Below are 27,467 nucleotides of genomic sequence, written 5' to 3' on the forward strand. Positions count from 1 at the left end.
TATGTTATGTTGCATTGGAAGATAGTTAAGCGTATATATAAATCGATGTGCTGGCGGTGCAACTACAATCTATAGCACTTTTCATATCTATCTAGTCTAGTAATGGTTCTGGTTGTTAAGGTTGGTGCGTATCATTTCAATAATAAATCGGTGTAATTAGTTCTTTCTTTTGTACTAGTTACATTGATATGTTCTGCCCGATTTTGATCTCATCGTTATATTGTGTATTAGTTCGCATATGAATATTTTATATATGAAATTGATTTAATATCATAAATTTAATATTTTTTAAGTATTTATATATACATATATTAAAAGACCATCTCAAGCCAACGCTTCTTGATCACACCAACAATTGGAGATGAATTCCATTGTAAATGAAAATCCAAAACATTATTAGGAAATACCCAAATAAGGTTCCACCAAAGAGACCAACACATTGGGCAAACAACAAATTATTACAACATTAAAAATGGGCAAGGTTGAGGATCTGAATGTTGGGAGCTTAATACTCGTCAGATCCAATGAGATCCCTCCCAATTTTTTTTGGGTAAACTACATCCATGGCCACTTTTGTTTACCTTAGGTTACGTTTTAGTTACTTATGTTTGAAATGTTACGTTTTAGTCATTTACGTTATCATGTTGTAACATTTTAGTCACTGAGCCATTAATCGTCGTTAATGGTGTAACAGTAAGCTGACGTGGCACGTTAAATCATCATTTCAAACAAAATTTTAGGTTAAATTATACAATTGATCCCCATATTTTTTTCGTTTTAAGTAATTTAATTTTTTTCTTTTATGTTCTTTAAACTTTCCTCTTTTTTTCCATTCTCTTTTGTTTCTCCCTCTGTTTTCATACCTTTCCCATTTCTTTTAACATATTAGGAAGTCGAATTGGCAATGAAAAAAGAAGTAGGAAGTCAACTGTCATCATTTACCTATAACCAAAACCCATAAACCCATACCATGCTTCTTTCTTCACTACCAATTCAACTTCCTAGTATGTTAAAAGAAATAAAGAAGGTAGAAAAACAGAGGGAGAAGCAGAAGAGAATGGAAAAAAAAGAAAGAAAGTTAAAAGAACATAAAAGAATTAAATTGCTCAAAACGAAAAATTATGGGGACCAATTGTATAATTTAACCTAAAGTTTTTGTTTGAAATGATGATTTAACGTGCCACATCAGCTTACCATTACACCATTAACGTCAATTAACGGCTCAGTGACTAAAATGTTACAAGACGATAACGTAAGTGACTAAAACGTAACATTTCAAACATAAGTGACTGAAATGTAACCTAAGGTAAACAAAAGTGACCATGGGTGTAATTTACCCTTTTTTTTTAAATTTCTTTTTAGACCCTTAAAATTTTTAGTTAGACCCCAAAAAAGATTTTTGGCAATTCTCCTTAAGCTTTTTAAATTTTCTAAAAATTTTAATATAACCTACCAAAACTTTTAAACATTCTCATTAAATCTTTTAATTTTTAAAATTTTTAGTTAAATCCTCTAAATCTTAACGTAACGATCTGCCTTTGATCTCAATATATATTATAAACAAACATTTTTTTATTTAAGCCCATTAATTGTTTGGGTCTAATATTTTGGCTAAATCATATTTAATCTCGAACTAAACTTGAACATGAACGAATAATTTAACTCTTAAATAAATTCAATTGTACGATATTTTTATTTTATTTTTAAAATACCGACGCTTTCTATAAGTAACAAAAAAAATTCAAATGGATAAGTATCGAAGATATGCATTGATACGCCAATTGTTTGATTGTGGACTTAACTAATAAGTTATGAAAATGACCCTCTTTAAAAAGGAGGAAAAGAGTGCAACATGAAGGGTTAAAATTTCCTATTAGTCCCTATATTCTATATAAGTTATAGATTTCATTTTATACTTTGATTTCATCATTTTAGTATTATGGTTGCTCCTTGTTTTCACATAATATTAACATATAACTCATGTTATTTTAGCTACTAGATTTAATCATTATTATTGAAGTCAATATTAAATTTTTAAAATTCCAAAAATATAAAAACTAAAAAATATCAAAATAAAGAACATGACCTAATGAATTTAATGGATATCGTTTAGTTGGAGATTGGAATATTAGATTTTCAACTAAAATTGACATTCAAAAATTAATAACAAAATTAAACCAAAAATAAAACATGACGTAAGGTGGGACGTCATTGATTGAACAAATGAGTGACGAGTGTAGATGGGTTCGGCTTGCCTTCCAAGTTGCCAACTAAATTTAATTGGGTAAGTTGGTACACTACTATCACTAATAGCTCGGCTTGGCTTGCAGCTGGTGCATGCATCTTTCCGGCTTTCTTTTCAATTTCTTTGCATTATGTGAACCTCTCAAGAAACATCCATTTTTAAGTCATTGTCATATTTATTTATTTATTTATTTTTATATTTTACTTTTATTAATTTTAAATTCAAATGGCAACGCTCCACTTTGCCCCTGTCACTATCATTCTACATGTTTTTCTGTTTATCACTTACTTGGAAATGGGAATCTCCAACCCACCATCCTTTATTTCTTTTGGTTTAATTATAATTTTAGTCCTTTTACTATGTTACAATTTAAAATCAATCTATTTACTTTGATTTAGGTACAGTATCGTAGCCTTGTTGTTTTTATAATGTTATTAGTAGGTATGATTTGATAAAATCGTCAATTGTTGCTCTTAAAGTGATGGCGTGAAACTTTTTTTAAATGACAATCTCGTGTGTTTGGTTACAATGTAAAATTTATTTTGATAAGAGGTGAAACCAAGGGAGAAGAAAAGACTTTTATTTAGTCCCTTCTAAAATGATGAAGTCATAAGTTAATACATGGTAAAATTACATTTTAATTAACTTCCAGAACTTATAATTCAATTTCAGCTACCCTAATAAAAATTCTAGCTTCACCTCTAATTTTGATAAAAGGAGTGGTATGAGTGTATAAGTATTGAATCTAAAATTTGTAAATGGAAGTCGTTTGCCATTAGATCACGTGTTCAATTGACAAAATGTAAATATATCATTAGTTAAACATGATTGATTGGATTTCACATGACTCCAGTTATGTGACCAAATAATAGCACGAAAAATCTACATCATCAATTTAATCATAGCAATTAATGGCATCATCAGTTTGGACCTCCTAGTAAAGATATAAGATTATGTCAAATTAAAGTAAATTGATTAAATCGCAGATTATAGCATAATAAAAGGACTAAAATCAGAATTAAACCTGTTTTATATGTTTCAGCAGCCTACGGGTCTTGGATTATTACAACAAAATGCTAAACACCTTGAACCATAATAACTTCACGATGTAATATGTTTAAATAATAGTTTTCCCCGTGCTGCTTCCTTTGTTATTTTCCATATCTTTCTGAACAAGGTTGGCAACATTTACATTTCAAATTAAAAGATGTAGATATTTAAAATTTATTTAGTTAATATGTATGATTGGATAATAAAAAAATTTATATTTATATTTATCAATCATTATTATTTTTGGAGTTGTAAATTATAATTATGCGAGAAGTTATATTCAAAATATATTAAAATTTTAAAACGTAAAATTTAAAAATTTTCACTTGGTTTCATGAATTATAGTAATTATTTTAAAAAATTGGATTATGTACTAAAATATATGTGTATATGTAATCGTTTGATTATTCATCAATCACATCAATTTTTAACAGTAAAAATAAATGATATTTTAATAAAAATAATTAATTAATTTTACTGGACAATATCTTGTTGTCATGAAATTTCAAAAATAGGTAAAAGAAAATATAAAAATAATTTGGGAAATTATCTGATAAAATTTCAATGTAAAATGAATCTAATTTTGAGATTACATCATGGAACAGCAAATTGATTGCCGCATGAAAAGGCAAAAGAATATACAAATGCAAAGCAAAAAGGGAAAAGTAAGATCCAAATCCAGATTAATTCCTGTCTCTACAAAAAAAGGGTATCCGGATTTTAGATCGGATCGGGTCGGTCGGTTCAGTTGTCGGCTGACGCCGGCGATGGATGTTTAATCAGAAATGGATGATTCAAAAGCTGAGAAGCTGTCCATCTTTTACTAGATTCCTTTTGCAAACAACACTCCATGAAATTTCTGAACTCATCGGAAGCACCCGGCGGCAAAGACGGTGGATCGCCGAAACATATGGCGCACATAAGTGTAGCCCAATCGGGTCTTTGACCGGCCTGTAGAAACGGGAAGTGACCCACGTAAAGTTCCATTAAAGTTAACCCCAAACTCCATATATCACCAAGGAAGCCGTCGTAGTTACCACCGTTAGCGTCGGGATCGAACCGCTCCGGACTCATATAAGCACAAGTTCCGACGTACGAATTACACGCTTCCAGCGTCCGAGTCATCATCTTGCTAACTCCGAAATCGGCGATTTTGACTTCCATCTTCTTGTTGACCAATAAATTCGACGGCTTAAGATCACGGTGAATGATTTTATGTGCATGCAAATAGCTTAATCCTTTTAGAATCTGTCTTGTTATATGAGCAAGTTCAAGCTCCGTGAAAGTGCCTTTATTACGAAGAAGGGTATCTAAAGTGCCGGCGTCCATATGCTCCATTAAAATCGCCACGTCGCCGGAAGGTTTCTCGTACGTTTCGTAACAACGAACTATGTAAGGTGAATCAGTCTTTCGTAAAATATCCATTTCCCTGAAAACTTGACGGCGAACAGTCTGGTCACCGTCGCCGTACACGACTTTCAAAGCGTAAATCTTGAAAGTACGTTTATGTTGGACTTTGTACACTGTTCCGCCGTTTCCGTGACCGAGAACTTCGAGTCTTTCGAGCTCGGTGGCGGGAATGGTGACCGAAGAAGCAGCGACGGCGGTGGCTGTGGAGGAAAGAGGGAGTGGGAGAGGGAAACGAGGGCGGCGATCGGAAACGTCCGGTAACGGAAGACGGAGATTAAGCTGGCGTCGTTCACGAACTAAGGCCATGTGAAGGAAAAAGATGAGAGCTTTGGGAGAAAATAAGGATGTAATTGAAGGGAAAATAAAAAAGGAAGTAAGTTTATATAAGTAAAAAAAAAGTGAAGTGATAGGTCGGCTAAAAGGAAGGTGTGAGGATAGTGGGCGGAACTGGGCTCCCATATTTTAATTTATGAACTAATGGTTGGCCATTTTATTTATATTTTCTAATATTTATTTATTTTAGAGTTTATAGACATCATTTGTAATTACAATGTCTTTATATATTAGATTAAAAATTTTAGTTTTAAAAACTAGTACATCTCACATGTAACTGTATGGTTATTTTATCAATCAAGTCAATGTTTAGTAGTATAAATAGAGAAATTTTAAATAAAAATGATTAATTTATTTTTGATGCAACGTACATTTATGATATTTTGAAGTTTCTAATCCTATTATATATTTGTTTGATTCATCGTCTATTGTGCATTGGACTAGTTGGATTCTAAAACGTAGTTGCTGTATTTATATATGTATTACTTTATTTGTAATAATAAAACTTTGAAAAATAAAAAATTAGAATATAATAAAACAAAAACCCAAATATAATAATTATATATGATAAAATTAGAAGAAAATATTAACCTTTTAACTTTTAGCAAAAATACCTCGTTAACTTAAAAATAATTTTCTATTAGTGGGGCAGGGAGTTGTTGAATTTCTTTATATTTTTGCATGTGACTTAAATGACTAAAGTATTCTATGGAAAATGAATTACCTTTTGATCAAGCAAATGACTTTATACTCAAGTTTGGTACTTTCGTATCTCTTCATTCTTTCCTTTCCTTTTCTTCTAAATCATAAAAAAAAAAAGGTAAACTACAAAAATAATCACTTTTGTTTCATTTTGTTACGAAGTGGTCACTCTACCGTTAAGCTTCATTATCTCCCTAATTGTGGTCCTACGTGGCAATCCAAATTAAATTTAATTAATTAAAAACTTATTTTCATGCCAACTTAACATTTAAGTTGGCATTTAAAACCCATTTGGACTACCATGTAAAACTTTCGTTAGGGAGATAATGGAGTTTAACGGTAGAGTGACCACTTCGTAACAAAACGATAACATAAGTGTTTAAAACGTAACATTTCAAAAATAAGTGACTAAAATGTAATCTGAGGCAAACAAAACTAACTATTTTTGTAATTTACCTAAAATTTATTTTATTTTATTTTATTTAAGTAAACTTCTATTTTTTAACTTTTAATTTACGCTCAAAGAAGTATTTCATATATAATTTTTTAAATAAATGTTAATGTAAATTAAAATTTATTTAAAATAAAAATCGATACTTTTTAAAAAAATAGTTTTTCAAGTACCACAATATTGTAGGGTTTATTTTAAAAGGTGGAATTGTTGAAAAATATTGCAAGTAATTAAAAAAATTAAAAATTCAGTTTTATAGATAATCTTAAGTGTAAAGAATTAATTTAATTTTTAATTAAAAAGTGCATTAGGTAATTAGGAAAATGGGTGGGATACAGGTCATACAATTATGGATATTGCATTAGGTTTTTTATTAATTAATCATAATCTTAAAGTGCTTAACAGTTTTAGGAAAATCCTTGGAGGAGTCACTTGGTAAGGCATATTCTAGAAATGCTCCATAAATTAATATATAAACTAAAGGGAATGGTTGTAGCTTCATTTTCATAGGCATTCTTTAAATATACATGCACAAACTTGAAATAAATAAATATATTTTTCTTATATTTAAATGCATGATTAAATTAGTATTCCAAGACATTAATATTTAAAAAATAAAAGATTCTCGAGATAAATTATAAAATAAAATTTATCTATTTATACCATATATATATATATATATATATATAAATGTTTGGTTGAATTTGTATCACAATTAAGATAACCATTCAATTAAAGAAATAATTTATAACACGGAAATGATAAAATTATTTTAAAATCTCTTTAGAAATTTGGATAACAAGAACTTCTACCATGTGTCAAGCAATTAATGATTTTAATTTTAAATTGAAAATATTAAAAATCCTATCATATGCGTATGTACGTAGAAATTACTGATTTAAAATATATATATGTGTTTAAAATAACATAAAATAAACAATGAAACGTAAAAATTGTGTATATTAAAGAATGTATAAAAAGTATTTAAGCAAAGTTTGGATTGAGTAATAAATTTAAGATTTTACCAATTCAATTGTCATGATTCAAACTCACAATATGCATATTTTTATTGTTTTTGTTCAAATAAAAGACTAAAATACATTTGAATAATATGACTTATTTTTAACCCGAATAACCCGTGACACCAAATCAATCAAGGGTTTTATTAATAGTTGTATAGATATGCAATTGGTGGAGTTAGTAAATTGTGCATATATTAAAAATATTAAAAGAAAAGTTTTGGTTGAATGGTAAATTTAATATTTCACCAATCCAATTGGCGAGTTCAAATCCTTGTATGTATATTCTTATTGATTTACTAAAATACTCTTAAATAATAAGACTTAATTTAATTATAGACGGAAATTTTATAATTTCCTAAGCGAGTTGATACACAATTAATCCGAACACCGAATTTTAATAATAACATAGATTTTCATTGATTTATATTTTCTTAATTAACTATATATGCATATTTAAATGTCACTACTCTCACATTACATAAAGCAAAGTTACTATTAATTTCAAAATGGACTTAAATGGCAAAATTCAAAAGGAAAGTTTTGACACATTTATCTGACATTATAATACCCTAATTCATGGAATTATTATATATCACACTACAACTTTTCTACACCTTAATTTGTGGAAGTCAATTTTTTATCTATATTTTATAGTCAATATATATTTCTTCTAGTTAGTCTTAAGCTAAAATAAATTTAATTTTTACAAAATTAAATGCATTTGGTATGTATAGTATTACCAAAAATAATACTCATGATTTTGAAAAGTTTGATCTATATTTTTTGATAACTTGTATTAAACTATTTTATTATTATATTTAAATTTTATAGTATTTAATATAATGCATTGTATTTTGATTGAGTCTTGGTTTAATTGGCATTGGCATTATTGCTAGTGCAGGGGTACGTGGGTTTGAATGCACTGAAACATATATTATTTTCCTATTTAAGGATTGGGAGGGGCAATGGGCAGTTCTAGACATTGCATCAGAAAAGGGCATGTTTAATAAGAACCTATAATGAGATTAATGTTTAAAAAAAATACATTATATTTAGTTTTTTTAAGTTTTTAATAGACTAACCTTATTTATATGGTTATAAATAAAATATTAATCTTATATATAATATTTAAAATAGAAACCTCTACAAATAATGAAAAATCCTTTCTTATTAATGTCAAATTTGTCTTAAACTACAAAAAGAAAAAGAAAAGTTTGACATATATTTATCAATATTATGAATTTGACACATTTATGTGATATCATAATACCCTAATTCATGGAATTTCATGTATCATACTATAACTTTTCTACACCCTAATTCATGGAAGTCATTTTTTGGTCTATATTTTATAGCCAATATATATTTCTTCTAGCTAGATTTACGAGAGAAATAAAGAATGGTATAAGATAAAATTTAATTTTCATAAATAGAAATGCATTTGGTATGTATGGTATTACCACTCATGACCTCCATTGTTAAAAATAATGCATTTTTAGTTGTATTTAACTATTATTATATTTAAATTTTATCCTATTTAATGTCGATTGGCATGGCATTGTTGCCAATGCAATAGGACGCGAGTTCGAGTGCGTTGAAGCGCATTTACCCTCTTATTTATGGATAATTGAGAATGAGCTATGGAAAGTTTTCGAATTATAGCAATAATAAATATCACTTTCGGAGAATTAAGAAAAATAAGCGCCGCCTTATATTAATATAAATATAAAATAATCCAGAAGGAAATAATAAGAATAAAAAGTTATGAAATTTGGCTTTACTAGGAGTGAAAAACCCTTATTGGCTTATTCGTTGATTATTATTTTAAAAATTGTATAATCAGGTTGCTGCTATGTTGCTTCGTGAATCGAAAAGCTCAATGTAGAAAAATCCAAAATATCAGGAAAATTAATAAAACATGTGCCGAAAATAAGAAAAACATGGGCCAATTAATTTTAAAGTTTCAAGTTGTATAATACGTGACGTTACTTCATAAGTATCACTTTTTTTCTACTCACCTTGGGATGATTCAAAATGGAATTATTCATATAACCCCGAGTTTTACATTTTATTCCCTAGATGGACATAATTGTTTTATTTAAGGATGATATAAAACTACGAAAAAATAAAAAAATGTCATCATCATAATATTAATGATAATTTAAAAGAATGAGTGTTGTTGTAATTTCATAATTGTGTTGGTGACCCAATTAAATTTGATAATCACAAATTCAAAAATAGAAATTTGATTTAAAAAATTAGATATATCAAACTATAAGATACATAACTACAAAAAGACAATCAATTTACAAGACCCGACGTTGTTAGAGCCAAATCAAAGAGCTGTTAAGAAAAGGTAACAACACGATGTAGTCAAACGTACCATCAATCAACGTATTGATCAAAGCTCTGATAAAGAAAGGTGCAATGTCACTACATCACGTGAAGAAATGCTCACACCACTTCACTTCAATATAATAAAAAATTATGAGAATTCATTTAAATTTAATCTTAAAATATCCAAATGAGACTACAATTTATGAGATAATGGGAACATCACATCATGGTTACGGATACATTGGAAAGAGAGCAACATTTGGAGATAAATCCGACATGATATTATTATTATTGTGTCGACTTAGTTAGTTGGGGGAGTGGATAATATTTAGGAACTTAATTTGGGGGTTGTCTAATCGTATTCGAGCTACACACATTTGATTAGACTTGTCTCACCACTTCTCCCAATCTTACTATTAATATTCGAGTTTCACATTATGTGTACATGCTGTCTGTGGGGGTGTTAGTGATAAACCTTCTACCTCGTAAAATTGTCATATTCAAGGCGAGGATTATATTTTTAACCATTAATTAAAGTAGGAGTGACTCTTATTATCTCACTTAATTCCGTGACTAATGTACATAATTCTTTAATTGTGTAAATTATATATTTAATCTTTATTAAAACTAAAATTTTAAAGTATTGTCAAAACATTAAACATATTATCGATTTAAAAATATAGTTAAGAATTACCATTTAATTTAATATTAAAATTTCAAGAAAAAATAAAATAAAAATTCATAACTTAGAGGAATAATAACAAAATGTAACCACTGAATACATTCGTAGCATACTATAAAACAGTCAATTTGACTGCAAGAATATACGAAACCAATTCCTGTCTATACAAAATAAAAAATCAATCTATTAATCCGAATCCAAAATATAAAAGTAATTGGGCATTCAGATTCGATTTAATCGTCGTTCGCCGTATATTTGATCAAAAACGGATGTTCCAAAAGCTGAAATGCAGTCCACCTCTTACTAGGATCCTTTTGTAAGCAACACTCCAAAAAGTTACGTAACTCATCGGAAGCAGTCGGTGGCAAGGTAGGCGGATCGTCGAAACAAATGGCGCACATAAGCGAAGGCCAGTCGGGTTTTTTTCCCGCCGGTAGAAGTGGAAAATGGCCGACGTAAAGTTCCATTAAAGTGACTCCCAAGCTCCAAATATCAGCAAGGAAAAGATTGTAGTTACCGCCATTAACGTTAGGGTCGAACCTCTCCGGACTCATGTAAGCACAAGTTCCAACGTACGAATTGCATAAATCCGACGTCCGATCCATGATCATACTTTCGCCGAAATCGGCGATTTTCACTTGCATTTTGTCGTTAACGAGTAAATTCGAAGGCTTGATGTCTAAGTGGATTATTTTATTGCCATGCAAGTAGCTTAATCCTTTTAAAATCTGTCTGGTTATATCAGCAAGTTCAGGATCCGATAAGGTACCCTTTTTACGACGAAGGGTAGCTAAATTTCCGGCATCCACGTACTCCATTAAAATCGCGACGTCCCCCCATGGCTTCTCGTATGTTTCGTAGCATCGAACGACGTGAGGGGAATCAGTTTTACGTAGAATATCAATCTCCTTGTAAACTTTCCGGCGAGTTGTCTCGTCTCCGCCGTGGTGAATGACTTTCAGTGCATAAATCTTTGAAGTGCGTTTGTCTTGGACTTTGTATACGGTGCCGCCGTTCCCATGGCCAAGTACTCCAAGTCTCTCGAGCTCCGTCGCGGGGATATTGACTGTAGAAGCTGCTACGGCGGTGGTTGTGGACTCCGAGGGAGGGAGTGGGAGGGGGAATCGAGGGCGGCGATCGGTAACGTAGGGCAGTGCAAGGCGGAGATTAATATGTCGTTGGTGACGAACTATTGCCATGTGAAGGGACGGTAAATTTTAGGATTTTACGGTGAATGACGGTAAAATTTTGTGAGAAAATTTAGGGTTTCAGGTGAAAAAAAAGAAAGAAAGTAATAAGTGAAGAAAGCAAGTAAGTTTTTTAAATTATAAATAACTTCTTATATTATTTAAACTTCAAATCCTACTCAAACTCGACCAAGTATTTTCACATTTAATTTTTTCTTGGATAAATATTAACATTTCATTATTTTGGTGGAAATTAAATAATAAATACTAATGTACGATTTACTTGAAAGAGGTGAAACTGTTGAGTTCTTAAATTTATTTCTTTATTTTTTATTTTAGCTTATAGAATTAATATATAGTTTTATTACGTTCTTTTTTTAATATATTTCTATTATTAAAAGAATTAAATTAAATATTATTATACCACATTTATAAATACAAATTATGATGAAAACTATTTCCTAACTTAAAATATATAATATTGATAAATCTAAGTCAAATCAAATCGTACCAATAAAAATTAATCCAAAAATTTAAAATTAATGCTTACAAGTATAGAAAGAGAAACAAAATTTTAAAATCGAAATTAAAATTTTATATACGTGTTTAATAAAATAAAATTGTATAGATACTTTTTAAGTGTAATGCATTAGTTGATTAATAAATTGAGGTGGGATACCATACCAACCATTCCTCCAAAAGTTTGTATAATTTAATTATACTACCAGTTTAAATTAATAATCCAATTAATTTTGTGTTTATACTATTCAAAAATTAAAATAAGTTCAAATTTTAATAAAATTAATATTTATTTTATGGACCAAATTAAAAAATTCTAATTTAAAATTAAATTGAAAAGAAACTAAATTTAATGACTAAATGTTGCTTGGTCCCTTTAGTCATAAATAAGCGGGCACATGCAAAATGTCGATGCCCCAAATGTAATCCGTTATCGATTCTTTCACTCTAATATATGTATATTTGAAAGTATAACAAATATAAATATGTTTAAGTAATCATAAACATTAAATTATTATAAACGGATTGTTTGAGTAATTACAATACAGAATTATAACCAACAAACTAAATTAAAACCCGCCTATAGTAACATCACATGATATAAACTAAATATTTAACTCCACATAGGTCTATAAATTATTATTTTTAAAACCAGACAAATATTTTCAATTTTGCCATTTTAAGTTATATGCTACGTGACGTTCCATCATAAATTTGGTCTTTTATTATCACATGTTTCACATTTTATATATTTTTTAATATCTAAACATATATATTATAGTTTTTCTACATATATAGGATAAATAGAATTATTGGTGACACTTTTAACTTTTATACCTGTCATATGCTAAATTATCTCATCTAACCCATTTTATTGTATTTTTCTAGTTAAATAAAACAAAATTAATGCGTTTGCCAGCTCATAATTGTTCAAAAATATATTTTTATAATTAATTTTAAAATTTAAAATTAAATATATTTTTATTATTTGAATTAGATTTGGATCGGATTAGATTAACTTGAAATTTAAAAGATATTGTCTAAGTCAAATTCAAGTCGAAAGCAGTCGAATCGATTTTGAATTTTATAAATTTTAATTTTATTTAAATATTGTGGAAATTAGGGATATGAGGTTAGAATGTAAATATTATTTTTAATATATAAAAATAAGAATAAATGTAAGTAAATTTAAGTTAATCATTGTAAAATATAATGTAGATAGACTTGACCCAACTCATGTCTAATGTCTGTAATTTCCGATGCTTATTAATGAAATTACTCAACGAACCTTTTAATTTGTAAAACTATATAAAAAAGCCCAACTTCATCTAACCCAATTACCAAAATCAAACAATAGCACTCACCCAATCAGGCCTAATCATTCTTAACCTTTTATCAATATTTACTTTTTCTACTATTCGATCCTTTTAAAAAGAGTCGACTCAAATTTTTAACAGAAACATTAACTAAAATATTAATTTTTTTAATGATGTCGGCGTGACAACTAACATGACAGTCTATATGTACTTTATATTGATATGACATTATTTAACTTATATGTTAGCTAATAAATAATTTAAAAATCATTAAATATTCAAAATAAAATAAAAACCCCATAAATATACAAGAAAATAACATGAAGTATATGCGAATTACTATACAAATTGTCATATTTAAAGTTTTAATCAATATTTCAATTAAAAAACCATTCAATCCGATAATATGTGATTTTAGAATACAAAAAGTAACAAGTATTTTAAGGATGAATTAATTATTAATTAGAAAATATATATATATATATATATATATTGTTGTTGTTGTTATAATTATTATATGCAATTGGTTTCTTCAAATTCAACACTCATTTTTCATATCATTTCGACACATCAATATTAAATCACGCACCCTGTTTGCTTTATATAAATTTTGATGGGTTAATGGATACTTAAATTTGGTTTTATTGTTCAATTTAGTATTAAGTACTTGAGTTATTTTTTCCCAATTAAGTATCTTTATTTTTTTAACTAAAATTCATGTGTCAAACATTCATTATATCATTTGATCTAGGTACCAAATTAAACATTGAAGCTGACTCAAGTAATCCAAGTGGACAATAAAACCAAATTCAGATACCAAATGGCATATTAAACCTTTGATTTATGATTTTATTTTGGAAGTTCTGCCAATGACAAACATAAGTATAGTACAAATTCGAGTTACATTGGACCAAAACTCGAAAAAGATTGCACAAAATCTATTCATGAGAAACGCATATATTAAAATCGAAGACTCACGTATTAGAAACACACATAATAAAACTTAAATTGCAAGACCTATATTCTCAGCTTAAACCACCAAAGCCGAAACTTTGAGGATTGAAATTAAAAAAAAAAAAACAATTTCGGCTATTTTCATATTATATAAGCATAATTGTTTACTTATTCAATAAGGAAACAATGCTACTTCCTTCTACTTAAAAATAATCAAAATAAAAATAATCAAATCAAAATTCACATATAAATTACGCATTAAATAAAACTTTATAACTTAAAGTATTTTGAAGGATACTTGTATTTTAGGGATTAAATCAAATTAGCCCTCTATTATTAAATAAAATAATTTAGCCCATATACTATTAGAAAGAATTAAATAAGTTAAAATCATACCATAGTTAACATTTACAGTATACAAAATATCTTTCAATTGTTTTTCAATTTTCAGTTTAATTTCAAATAAAATATTTCATTTATAGAACGATCGAATTTTAAAAATATTAACTATACTAAAAAGTAAAAGATAGGTTGTAAATAGTAAATATTAAATCTATTTATTACCTCTTTTAACTCCAGTTTTAGAGTGAAAAATTGAAACCCCTAAACAAATGATGAATCGTATTAGCTTAGATTTTTAAAAGAATAAAGAATTTTACATTAAAATAAATGAAAATTTCAAAAAGATCTCTTGATGTTCTTAAAATCCAAAGAATCAATGCATTCCAATCCAGGCCTATAAGGATTCAACAACTTCAAAAGCTCAGTAGCTTTCTCTTTGGTTTTATCATTACACCCCACTTGTATAAGCAGCAAAAGCTTTTGAAATGCACCGAATTGAAGAGCTTCCATTAAAGCCTTTTCGTCACCTTTACTCAGTTTCCAAATGGCCGAAACAGAGTACTCTGTTGCCAGTTCTGAAACTCGTAATATCTTCTTCACTAAAACCGGCATTGCAAGAGCGTCATCGTAAGCAAATCCCCTTCCCTGTTCTGTCTCACAAAGCTGGTCTATAAGGGCTAATGCCTTTTCACATATTGCTTTTTGGGAATCGATCATGATTTCTAAAAGTAAAGGGATTAAGCCCATGTTGATGAACTCTGTTGTGGTGTTTTCATTTGAAAGTGAAACCATGTCGTAAATCAAAGTGAGAGATGGTTTGGTAATGGAAGGACAAATTGGGTTATCAATGAAATGAAAAAGGGTTTTGTTGATTCCATCAATGGTTGTCAATGCTTGGGTGTATTTTTGGTTACAAGACAAAAGCTCTGCGAGGACGGTAATGGCGTTCTGTTTCAATGATAAGTCTTCGGATTTTAAAAACAGAGCAATGCAATGTAATGAAGCTTGTGATCCGATGTACCGTTGAGCTTGTTCGGTAAGTGGGAACATCCAGTTTATAACAAACAATATCTCTTCCAACACGTTGATGTTCTTATCAACAGACTCACCGGCGAATGCGTCGAACGCGGCGGCGATAGCTCCGGCAGCGGCGGCGTTAGCCACAATGCACCTCTTGTTCCGTTCACTTTCCAAACCCCATTTTTTTAACTTATGCAAAGAATCGAGACAAGCACACCGATCCAACCGTCGCGTTGAATCCATAATCGAAAACAGAACCTCCGAGACCTCCGCCGAACTCACAGGAATCCGCGGTGTCGGTATCCTTTCAACGCCGTAACTCCGATTCTCAACACACCATTCTTGAATCATTTTCCTTAACGAATGATTGGGTATTTGATCGAAGCTTCTAAGAACTTGATTCGAAACAGGGCATGTGAAATTCCCATCATCAAGCCATTTTTCGATACTTTCACGATCATAAGTAATCCCAGAAGATAATGTGACTGGATCTTTCATAAGATCAAGTGTTATTGGACAAAGAAAATGCCTTGGAATCTCAAGCTCTTTCTTTTGATCGCCATTAAAGCTTCTGGGTTTCTTCTTTCTCCAACTGAAAACCATTGCTAAAGCTTGAAATCTGATTTCAGACTATCAAACGTGAACGAATTTTGAGAAATGGGTTAGTTTTTGGTTTTTATTTCTGTGAAGGTTAAAGGGAGTCTATTGAGGTTTATATATATATATGTATAATAGTGTTTGAATGAAAAAACAGGGGATTGATTTGAAGATGATGAACTTCACACGGTGTTCAAAGACTAGGACTTTGTTATGAAGTGTTGAAAGTTTATTGAGAATTGTTCAAATTGAATTTGTGAGTGTAGAGAAAGAGAGACTAATTCACATGCACAAAATGTAAGAAAATTAATAAAATATTTTGGATCAATTTTGCTATCAGTCCTTGTGCGTTACAAAAGTTGTGGATTTGGTCCCTATAATTTAATTTGATCAATTTTAGTCTCTTTACTTTTCGGATTGGTTAATTTTAGTCCTTATACTTTTTGGATTCCGAAGTTTTACTCCAGACCCAAATAGTAACAACTAAATTTGTTCTATTAAATTCAATTACTAGTCATGTATTATGTGTACAATTGTAGATTTAATCCATATTCTCTAATTGGATCATTCTAAGTCCCTATACTTTCCAAATTATGAAATTTTTGTCTTGACGCAAATGGTCATTGTTAATCCATTAACTGAATTTTTAGTGAATAATATGTGAAAATAAACAAATTGACATAACATTGCACATATGATAATATGTTTTCTACATCAAATTTTAGGAATAGCAAATTCTAATTTAATGAATTTAACAAGTATTATTTGGCGAGGACTGAAATTTTTGAATTTGAAAAGCACATGACTATAAATGACCAAATTCAAGTACATGTATTAAATCTACAACTTTTGTAAAGTACAGGGATTAATAATAGAATTTAATCTTAATAAAAAATTTTTAGTGTTTTTAGGGAATGCGAGTATTGAATTTTTGACCATGGAAAAAATTTTAAAAAAGGGCTTGTTTTTGAGGGTTTAAAATCTAGAGTGTCAAAGGTGGAAATGGTAAAAGGATGGTTCTTGCTTCAAACTCGGACAAGTAAACGGAAGCTTGTTTGAACATGTTTTTCTATGGTTGCGGTTTTGACGGGTCGACTTGGATTTTCTTGCTGTTTCTTATATCCATATTATATGATCATCTCTTTACCCACCGACCATCAAAAACATGTATATGTCAATATTCGGTATCAGTATCACAGAGGTCTTTGTATTAAGAGTTAGATTTTATTTTACTTTTTTTTTGTATTAGATAAAAGAGTAAATTGGTCATTCTGTTAAAAATTTCATCTATTTCTACTCTTAGAAATCGGTTCTTACACGTTAGTAACACGTGACACGTCAAGTATTATTGCCTGATTATTTCGTCAGTCACACTAGTTTTTAACAGTACATATGGATAAAATTTTCAACAAAAATGATCAATTTACTCTTTAAACTAATGTACATGGACTAATTTATCCATATTTTGAGCAGAAAAGACAAAATGCAATCTAGACCTAATTATGGGCCAAGTCACCAGAAAAGTTGGAAGGTTTAGGCAAAAATATAGGCTCGAAAAATAAGTTTCGATAAAAAAATATCAATTTTCTAAACAGATTAGGCCTTATATAAGTTTTTTGGCTCCAGTCCAGCCTAAATTTAAAAAAAAAAAAAACCCTATGAACTAAAAGCTTTTTATAATTTTTTAAGAAAAAAAGAAATGTGACATGACTCATGACTTGATTTAAACATTATATGTCAACAATTTCATTAACATATTATATTGGGTGGTATGAAAGTTGAAAGTTTGGGTTGAATGTCTTATAATCTCTAATAGGTTTTCTATTAACATATTCAACCTAACCTAATAGGGCTCACCAAATTCAAAATCCTAGAAACTGGGTTCTCATCGTGTTTTAACTTGTTGGTTAAATTATAATTGTGGTCCTTTTATTATGGTCAAAACTAGGGTCTAATTCCTATTCTTTAATTTAGTATGGCTTTTCTCCTTTATAATGTCATTATCAGTTTAAATAATTAACAGTTTCAATTAAAATGTTAATGTGATTTTTTCTTAATAAAACACTGTTTTCAACTCCTTTTGGGTGTTGGTAAAAGTATTTTAAGAAAGTAATAAGATTATAAAAAAAGGATTAAAATTTTAATTTGAAGATAATGGAAGGATTAAAAACAAAATTTGACACTCTTTTTTTATTTGTTCACAAACAAGTGGGAAACCGTGTTCAAACCAATGGCTATTAAGCGTAAGTCATACATACAGCTAATATAGATAGGGGGTATTCACTTTCAAATTTGTCATAAGGATCATGTGGATACAGGTGAGGATTAAGTCAAAGCAAAATACAGTCCATAAAATAGAAAATAAAAACTCTAGGGTGGGATAATCTAATTTTATCCCTAAACTTGAAAATTAGGTTTACTTTAATATTTGTATTTTTTATTATCTATTTCTAGCACTTAAACTTGACAATTAAGAAAAATATAAAAAATTTGATGATTTAACACTCTAAAATTTTACCACATCATCAACTAGTTCAACCTATTCAATTGTTGATTTTTGTCTCGATTGTCGATTTTTACCACTTTCAAGCTATTTTTGAATCAATCAACTCAACTCTTTTGTTCGGACTATATCAATTTTCAGTCTGTCCGATTTGATCCTATTCCAATATCGCTAGCCACATCATAAAATCTTGATAGCATCTAAATCCAGGGATCAAAATGAATCTAATTGCTAAGTTGAAGGGCCAAAAAGAGTACATTGCTAAATTCAGGGGCCAAAAATTATATTATCCCTTCCAAAGTTGTTTAGTAAAAAATTATAATTCATATACATGGTAATAGGATTTTGCATCCTAATTATTCCATGTCCAAACAAATAAACTATACAGATATTGAATCTTTTAAATAAATCAAATCTGCAATTATTCTTGCCTTATATAAGGAGATGAACTCATTTCTGTACTGTAAAACGAATCGTCCCCATGGATTTCGTACATGTTCTCGTTTTTCTCTTCGTCCCATTTCAGTACTTCCCTTATATATTTGAATGCTTCATCAATTGATCTGCGTTCTCGGCCTTTAGTTTGCCAAACAAACAGTTTTTGGCCGCATATCGATGAATATAGTTCCTTGAATTTCACCGCTACGTAATAGTATGCTTGTTGTGCCAGGGCATGGTGGTTGTGGTGTGGCCTTAAGGGGCTGAAATCTTTGAACCATTCACAGGTGGATAAAGGGGTTCGGTTTATCTTGTTCTCCAAGGCATCGTATTTGGTCAACAAAAGCACGAAAGGGATTTCTTTAAACGATGGGTGTCTCACCAGATTCTCGAACATATCTCTGCTCGCCAACATTTTGTTATAGATGGGGCCTGTACCACGGGACCACATCTCGTCGTAATCGGTTAAAGCAACACAGAAGATCACTGCCCTTACGTCTTCAAACATTGCTAGCCATTTGCAACCGTCATGAAGTCCCTTGGAATTTATTCGGATTAGTTGGTACCTAAGACAACAGTGATTGCCAATAAAAGAATATAACATATAGAACAGTTACTTCCGGCAGAAGCAAAGAAAAAAAATCAAATAATGGACCATTAGAGGGGGACAAGATTCTACTTGGTCAAGGAAGGAGAGCATTCGAAGTTGTTGTCGTATATTTCAGACATGGGGCTTCTATCATCAAATGAGAATTCAAGGGAGGCAAGACCATTACTTTGAGTAACTCCCTCGGCATACAATATATCCTTTTCTGAAGGTTCGTACTCATTGCTCGATATTTCAACAGCCTGCAGAAAGGAAAAGAAAAACAGTTGCAAACACAAAATCGAGGAAACAATTCCTAAGCCAAGGATGAGCTATGCTCAATTAAACGTTGTATACAACGTGACATTAACTAAAAATATTGCATAACTGATCTAGTTAACAAGAAGAATGCCTTCCTACTGAAATCCCATAAAGCAAATATAGAAATTTGAGAACAGTGACTAGTTAAATGCTTCATAAAACACACAACGATGAACTGATGTGTCATACCCTTTCCAGAAAGTATTTGGCAACATCTGGAAGATGATGGAGTTCCTCGATTCTCTTGCATGTTTCCTGAATGGCAGGATCCTTCCAGAGCTCGTCTACAGTACGTGCATACTCCCGGGTTGCGGCAGGAAAGAATTTATCAAAGTCTCCCATAGCCACAATATCCAATAACCAATCAGAAAAATGCTTGAACCTTGGGTTAATTGAATAGATACACTGGTTACTTCCATCAATTCCTGTTTCATCTGAAATCAATTTTCATAATTAGCACATAACATTATTTGTTCATGGAAACAAGATATACCCTCTATTTACATGTAATATCACAAATGTACTTTCATGTATTCAAACAAAATTGTATAGTTTATGTTAAAAAGTTAAATTTAAGTTCTAATGATTCTCCTAACATTCCACAGGTTGCAAACATCATCTTACCCTCAGAAAGCATGCTTCTTGACGACGTTTGGTTTTATAGATCATTAAAAAGTTCATTAATAATCCTAAAAATATCTATTAATGAAGACTGGTTAAATAGACAGAACAAAGCAGTGGCTGAGACTGGCTAGGATCCGACAGGCAGAAAAATTGTCATAAAATCTGGCTAGGATCGAGACCTGAATCAGACTTTTCAGCATCCAAATTGTTAGTTCTTAACTCCGATAAAGCTTCTTCTTCAAATCTCTCTCGTCCTTCAAGTAATACACTAAGATACTTGTACATGTTACTTTGAATCATATGCTTGATGTTCTCCATCTCTTCTGGAGAGAATCCATTTCCATATAAAAACTTTGCCTGTTCAATGGATTGAAAAGAAAATCTGTTACCACAAAAGAACAATCATTCTAGCATAAGAAAGGTTGAAGTTGCTAGAGATCCTATACTTGGTCAAATCATTCAATCCAGATAGCTACAAATGGAAAAGTGAAAATTGAAAGAAAACAAGTAATTCCCACAAATATTCATGCTTATAGGGTATTATTTTTAATTAGTTATTTCCACAAATGTTCATATTTTTAGGGTATTGTTTTAAATACCGAATTTGCCAATATTAAGAATGAGACCAGAACAAATATATCAAGGAAGGATCAGACAGATGCTTGTAGACACAAACAACAATAAGTATTTTACCTAATCATAATGGAACTTAAATTTAACAAGGAACGATTATAGAAGCAGGAGAAATGAAAGTAAAATGCAAGCAGTCAAAATAGTTTGAAACAGAAACCATACCTGCTTGAAGATGGTACTGGTTCCAGATCCTTCCAACCCAAATAGTAGCAACTTCTGTACCCTTCCATGCCCCAAATACTCAGGCACTGACCTCCCTGAAAAGGTAGTTGGATCTTCTTGTGGCCCATGAGGATTTGTAGGAGGTACAGGCAGGGAAAACAATGAACAACAGAAACGAGTAAAAGCCTGCCTACCAAAAATCAAACTCTACTGAATAAAAAAACCAATTCAATCACTCATTGAATTTTAGAATTTATATCTAGTGTAAAGATTACAAGAGAACCTTTTCCCATATCTTGCCCTTGATGTTATTTTGACCTTCTTCCTCATAAGATCCATCTTCGTATACCCAGAAATGAGTATCCCTGGGGCATTGTACCTTTGCCAGCTGAAATAAAATTAAAGTACAAATCGAATCAAACCATTATACAAAGTAGTGCGCATGCTGAAAAAAAAGATAAAAAAACTGTTCCAACCATCAGAATTAGGAATCATGCTTTCGAGAGTGAAAATATATTACCAGGATAACCTTAAATTTTGGATGAAAAGTATCAACTATATTCTAATTTCTAAGCATGACTCCATAAATGAATTCTTTTATCTCCTCATACACCAAACCATGACAAACTATCACCAGAAGTATAATTTATGTATATGTGTAGCATTTCAATTGTTAACTCCAATAACTTGAGTTTATGCATTTTCCAATAAACATCATCAAAAATAAAATGAAGGTTTTGCTTAATAAAAGGCAAGCACACAAAAAAATTAGTCTTTGATCTAAGAAATTCTTTACTCTCATGTTGTTTAGAGTGCAGCAATGAAGAAATGGCATGCAATAAGAAGAAAAGAAGTAATTTAAGTACCTTCAACACTCTAAGCTCAGTCTTTGTGATTTCGCGGCCATTGATGAAAACCCTTGTATTCCCATTGCTAGCATCCTTTTTCAGCTTACTACCAATATTCAACTTGGAACTAATTATACTGTCAGGCTTTTCCCCTTCCTAAAACTCCAATTCAAAGGTCAAACACATGAAACTAATAATAATAATAATAATAATAACAAGAACAATCTATTTTGAATACAGAAATTTACCTTTCCCCAAAATCCAGAATCCTTATCATACCAATACCTGCCAGGCTTCAACTTCTGAGGTGGTACTGGACACCCAAAAAGCTCAGCCAATTCTTCATGATTCAATTGTCTCCCATTCACAACCAACTGCTCAGGCCTCAATTGATTGGCCGCGCATTCCTTCTCAGCCTTCATTATTTGCTGAACCTCTAAGGGACTGCAAACTTTCCTCAATAGCCTGGAACTCTTCCCAAGTCTAGACCTCTTAGCTTCATCAATAGGCTTTTTAATGCAACTCACACACTTCCTTCCTTCAGGCATTGAACCCATAGCCTTAAGCAAACAGTTGTTACAATACCTCGCATCACAAACCAAACACGCCTCTCTTTCCTTCAATCTACTCCGTTTCCCACACCTGCTACAAATCCCTCTCTTCTTCTGCTTCACTATCCCCCTCGTTTCCACATTTTCCAATAAAGCACCACGACCCGCCACGCTGGATTGCGAAGAAGTGTACCCATCATCATCATCATCTTCTTCTTCTGCTTCACCATCATCAGTTTCCGAATCTTTCGGCGTATTAAACGTCACAACAACATTCTTCTTATCAGGGTGCTGCTGCTGAGACTGCTCCGGCGGCGGCGGTGGCGGCGACTTATCAACCTCGATCTCAGAATCATAATCCCCGTTTCGAGAATCAATCTGAGATCTTGAAGCTGAAGAGGGTCTCTGACTTTCTAAAGGACTTCCATTTCTAACAGCATACCGATTCTTTTTAAAACTAGAGAATTTAGGTTTACTAGGGATTGAAGCAGCGACAGGAATAGAAGATATATCAGAAGCAGAAAGGGAATCGAGATCGAGTGGATCAACACGAGGAACATCATAAGGAATAGGAGGACCTTCATATTCAATAGCGATCGAGTAATCGAGATGATCCTCGTCCGGTAACGGAGCTCCGACCGGTAGCATTCTTCTAATTACATCTTCCCATGCTCTGTTCTCTTCTTCAGCTTCTTTAGCTGCCATGGTGAGTCAGATTCCGAGTTTCTGAATCTCTGAGTTCGAGTCCGAGCTTCCACCTCAGGTGGCAGCTACGGCAGCCGTTAGGGAGTTGGCAGAAAGTAAACGGAGGAAAAATTAACGCTGAAGAATCAGTCCGTTATATTTGACGCTTTCAGAGTATATGACTCAGGTTGAAGGAGTTCGAGTTGGAAAAATGAGTTACCTAAAAGCGAAAATAAAATTCAAAACTCACGCCATTGGGGACCTTTATATAGCGCTTTATAATTGATGGCAAATTACAAACGAGTGCAACGTACCTAAATATTTGGATTTTTGTTGTAATCTCAAACTCTATTAAAATACAGGGTTAATTCAAAATTAACTATACTGCCGTTACCCCCGTCAGTTCAAAAGAATTTTAGTCCAACCAGAAGCTGTCATGTCACCAGCCACCTCTATCTTTTAAAAAAACTGGGAAAAATGAAAAAAATTATTTTTAATTAAATTTATTATAGTAATTAAATTTCCATCTACTCAATTGGGGTTTAATTTGTTTTCAAAATGGCATCATATTCCTTTCCCCTTCTAAACCCTCTAAATTATTAGTTTTTAAATTTAAATTTAATTATTTTTAAAAGAATTTCATGTAAAATTTTTAAAATGTGGATAGTGACATGGCAGCTTCTGGATGGAATTTCTTTTTTTGGACTAACGATGTTAAGGTTTGAAAATATTTGAGGTTAAATGAATAGACAAAAAGAGTTGCACATTTAAGAAAATAGGTATAATTAAGAACAATTTTTAATTAAGTCTAAAATATATCTTGTCTGATCCATCTGAACAATCCGGTTCGATAATAAATAAATAAAAATCAAAGATTTAAACTCACTTTACTAAATTCTAAATTTATATCGACTTAAAATTAACTATTTAAACTAAACCTCATAATTCTCCAACCGAATTCAAAAATGATTGTATAAAATCGTTAAACGATGATAAGATATGTGATTTCCATTCTCACATCATTGCATTTATATAAAAATTCGATCATCCTTCATTGATGAATTGCTTTTTATATATATATATAATTTAATTATTACATGTAATACATAATTGACAGTTGACTTATTTTATAAATGTGGTACGTGGCGTTAATTGAATGGACGTAGATGTACTATAATTATTTCCTCTCTCTCAACTCAAAAAAATAGATAAATTAATCCTCATAAGTTATATCAACGAGAAATCTGATTTTTTTTACTGAAAATTTCATTAAATCGCTATTAAAAAGTGGTTCATGCATGTCAGCACGAGGTACATATGGCATGTCATGTGTAACTGTTTGTTTATTCCATCAACCACGTCAGTTTTTAATATTAAAAATGAATTAATTTTTTAACAAAATGGATAAGTTTGCTTTTTAATCTAACATACAAAGACTAATCTGTTATTTTCTTGTGAATAAAATGAAAAAATACAATCTAATTCTTAATATAAGGACTTCTATAATACATTTACCTAAAAAGTGTTCATAAATTCAACCATCATTACTCAATTCTAAAATATTTTTCAAGTTGGAGTCAACTTAATTCACTAAACCGATACATCTTAATAAAATAAATAAAATATTAAAAATATATAATTTAAAATCTATTTAATTTAAACTAATATTGAATTTCAATTAATTCAAAATTATTAAAGTCCATCCAAAACCAACTCAACAAACTAACCACCCGAACCGTGGACCGGTATAGTCAGAACCCATTCGAGCTCAAAAAACCCGGCAGCTACTATACAACACAATCTTTTATGTTATCCGTAACAAATTTATCCTTTTATTGAAAATTACATCGGTATTAGTACCGCCGTAGATGGAGGCCGCCGCCGCCGCCACCGCCACTTTGGTTGGATCTTCTTTACATTTACATCCACCACCTTCAAGCTCCGTTACCAGATCGACTGTTTACGCTGCCAGACCTCGCCTCTCTTTCCCGATTAAGGTTTCAATTTGCTTACTGTTCTTTTCATTTATACCAGTTTTGGGTTTTATCCTTTTTTTTCTCGTTTTTTAAACTTATATTCCGAGTTTAGATCCTTAATTTCATATAATTATTTGAAAGGGAAGATTTTGATGCATGTATTTGTAAACACACCAACCGAAGAACACATTTCTCTGCTGATTATGATTTCTTTTTTTTAATAAATGTAGGGTTTATGTTAATGATTTATCATGTTTGTTGAATGGAAACTTCATTTCCAGTTTGTGTCTATGGAGTCTATTAAACAGATTTTTTTTTTTTACATTAAATTACCACACTCAAGAGTTTGAGAGGTAACAGTGGTTTTTGAATGAATTGTGGCCATGTATCAAGGGTAGCATGGTATAGCCCTCAATGAAAAGGTTATGGATTGGTATCAATTGAACGGGTTGTATTTGAAAAGTTTTCTTGTGTTCTGAATGTGTTTCTGATTCCTGTTCGACTCAATTATGGTGATTTGTCTTCGATTATGAAGAAGCCTTCATAATGGAAATGGGTGATCGATGTCTGTTAATTGCTATGTTGTTTAGGTCTGGATGGTTTCGTGTATATATATATATATCATTGCAACATTTTGTGATTGATGCTGTCTGATATAGTGTGATATATGTATCATTGCAGCATTATTCTTCTCTAGCTTGTTCAAGATCATGGAATAAAAGGATGGTTTTGGAGAGTAGGAGAGGCATAGTTGTAAGGGCATCGTCGTCTCCCGACTCGACTGACCCATCTGATCCAATTGCTCCCCTAAGGATGGAGTCTCCAACTGGGCAATTTTTGTCTCAAATCCTGATAAGTCATCCACATCTTGTGCCGGCAGCAGTTGAGCAGCAGCTTAAACAGCTTCAAACTGAGTGGGACACTGAGCAAAAGAAGGAAGAACTGTCTGCATCAGGCACGGATTTGGTGTTGTATAGGTTGGTGATTCATCTTACTATCATGGACTTATCTTGAAATTGTATAGCTTATGGTAAAGGTTTGGCTGTACAGGAGAATTGCTGAGGTTAAGGCGAACGAGCGAAAAAGAGCTTTGGAAGAGATCCTCTATGCACTGGTTGTGCAGAAGTTTATGGATGCCGATGTTTCCTTGGTGCCTGCAATAACTCCCTCTTCTAAAAATTCTTCGGGTCAAGTAGATACTTGGCCGAGCCAAGAAGAGAAATTCGAGCAGCTTCACTCGCCTGAAGCCTATGAAATGATCCAAAGCCACCTAGCTCTCATTCTGGGAAATCGATTGAATGATTCAAAATCCGTTGCACAGATTAGTAAACTTAGGGTCGGGCAGGTCTATGCTGCATCGGTGATGTATGGGTATTTCCTAAAACGGGTCGACGAGCGATTTCAACTAGAGAAGACCATGAAAATCCTTCCAAATGGTTCAGATAGTGAGGGAAGTAGTATCGAGAAAGCTGTCAGAGAAGACATAAGACCTGCAGGGGATTATCTAGCTGTTTCATCACACCTGGAAGTCTCATCGTGGTCTGGAGGTTTTGGGAACAGGATAAAGCCCTCTCGGTTACGGACGTACTTAATGTCCTTTGATGGGGATACTCTTCAGAGGTTTGCTACGATTAGATCGAAAGAAGCTGTTAGCATTATCGAGAAGCAAACAGAGGCTTTATTCGGAAGACCTGAGATTGTTTTAACTCCTCAAGGTACTGTTGATTCTTCCAAAGATGAGCTTATTAAGATTAGCTTTGGTGGTTTGAGGAAACTTGTTTTGGAGGCTATCACATTTGGTTCTTTTCTATGGGATGGTGAAAGCTTCGTAGATTCAAGGTACCATTTTGTTATGAATTAGATATTTTTCAATTGCGTCCCTGTTAAAGTAAAAACTTAGTAGTGGAGTTCTTACTATATTATGGTTTAATAAAGTGTAAATTTTGGTGATTGATACTTTTGCATTGATCATTC

General features: G+C 31.3%; 5 protein-coding genes across 5 annotated transcripts; 1 reads left to right on the plus strand and 4 right to left on the minus strand.

Annotated features, from left to right (window-relative positions):
- Positions 1 to 3,832: 3,832 nt before the first annotated feature.
- On the minus strand, positions 3,833 to 5,070 carry LOC105765682 (mitogen-activated protein kinase kinase 9). The gene has a single exon (XM_012584886.2). It carries the CDS (start codon positions 5,009 to 5,011, stop codon positions 4,040 to 4,042), a length of 972 nt encoding a protein of 323 aa, XP_012440340.1. The 5' UTR covers positions 5,012 to 5,070; the 3' UTR covers positions 3,833 to 4,039.
- A 5,395-nt stretch (positions 5,071 to 10,465) lies between these two features.
- Positions 10,466 to 11,431, minus strand: LOC105762300 (mitogen-activated protein kinase kinase 9). Its single transcript, XM_012580168.2, has one exon. It carries the CDS (start codon positions 11,429 to 11,431, stop codon positions 10,466 to 10,468), a length of 966 nt encoding a protein of 321 aa, XP_012435622.1.
- Positions 11,432 to 14,802: 3,371 nt separating this feature from the next.
- LOC105765680 (U-box domain-containing protein 21) lies at positions 14,803 to 16,257 on the minus strand. The gene has a single exon (XM_012584884.2). It carries the CDS (start codon positions 16,171 to 16,173, stop codon positions 14,887 to 14,889), a length of 1,287 nt encoding a protein of 428 aa, XP_012440338.1. The 5' UTR covers positions 16,174 to 16,257; the 3' UTR covers positions 14,803 to 14,886.
- Positions 16,258 to 18,936: 2,679 nt separating this feature from the next.
- LOC105765677 (extra-large guanine nucleotide-binding protein 3-like) lies at positions 18,937 to 23,754 on the minus strand. Its single transcript, XM_052625351.1, has 8 exons — positions 22,531 to 23,754; positions 22,301 to 22,438; positions 21,718 to 21,822; positions 21,435 to 21,620; positions 20,819 to 20,996; positions 20,205 to 20,449; positions 19,788 to 19,957; positions 18,937 to 19,674 (listed from the first exon to the last, which is right to left on the minus strand). Exons 1-8 carry the CDS (start codon positions 23,536 to 23,538, stop codon positions 19,092 to 19,094), a joined length of 2,613 nt encoding a protein of 870 aa, XP_052481311.1. The 5' UTR covers positions 23,539 to 23,754; the 3' UTR covers positions 18,937 to 19,091.
- A 1,502-nt stretch (positions 23,755 to 25,256) lies between these two features.
- On the plus strand, positions 25,257 to 27,445 carry LOC105765681 (UV-B-induced protein At3g17800, chloroplastic). The gene is made up of 3 exons (XM_012584885.2): positions 25,257 to 25,514; positions 26,175 to 26,470; positions 26,544 to 27,445. The coding sequence occupies exons 1-3, from the start codon at positions 25,386 to 25,388 to the stop codon at positions 27,352 to 27,354; spliced, it is 1,236 nt and encodes a 411-aa protein (XP_012440339.1). The 5' UTR covers positions 25,257 to 25,385; the 3' UTR covers positions 27,355 to 27,445.
- The last annotated feature ends 22 nt before the right edge of the window (positions 27,446 to 27,467 follow it).

Source organism: Gossypium raimondii, chromosome 12, assembly GCF_025698545.1.
Source record: "Gossypium raimondii isolate GPD5lz chromosome 12, ASM2569854v1, whole genome shotgun sequence".
In the NCBI taxonomy this organism is placed as follows: Eukaryota; Viridiplantae; Streptophyta; class Magnoliopsida; order Malvales; family Malvaceae; genus Gossypium; species Gossypium raimondii.

Excerpts from the sequence above, each read along its gene's own strand:
- LOC105765682 (XM_012584886.2), bottom strand. The coding sequence starts at position 5,011 with ATGGCCTTAGTTCGTGAACGACGCCAGCTTAATCTCCGTCTTCCGTTA.
- LOC105762300 (XM_012580168.2), bottom strand. The coding sequence starts at position 11,431 with ATGGCAATAGTTCGTCACCAACGACATATTAATCTCCGCCTTGCACTG.
- LOC105765680 (XM_012584884.2), bottom strand. The coding sequence starts at position 16,173 with ATGGTTTTCAGTTGGAGAAAGAAGAAACCCAGAAGCTTTAATGGCGAT.
- LOC105765677 (XM_052625351.1), bottom strand. The coding sequence starts at position 23,538 with ATGGCAGCTAAAGAAGCTGAAGAAGAGAACAGAGCATGGGAAGATGTA. Across the intron at positions 22,439-22,530 it reads ATTCTGGATTTTGGGGAAAG|GAAGGGGAAAAGCCTGACAG; the intron begins GTAAATTTCTGT and ends TTGGAGTTTTAG. Across the intron at positions 20,450-20,818 it reads TGCTGAAAAGTCTGATTCAG|ATGAAACAGGAATTGATGGA; the intron begins GTCTCGATCCTA and ends AATTGATTTCAG.
- LOC105765681 (XM_012584885.2), top strand. The coding sequence starts at position 25,386 with ATGGAGGCCGCCGCCGCCGCCACCGCCACTTTGGTTGGATCTTCTTTA. Across the intron at positions 25,515-26,174 it reads GCCTCTCTTTCCCGATTAAG|CATTATTCTTCTCTAGCTTG; the intron begins GTTTCAATTTGC and ends GTATCATTGCAG. Across the intron at positions 26,471-26,543 it reads ACGGATTTGGTGTTGTATAG|GAGAATTGCTGAGGTTAAGG; the intron begins GTTGGTGATTCA and ends TTGGCTGTACAG.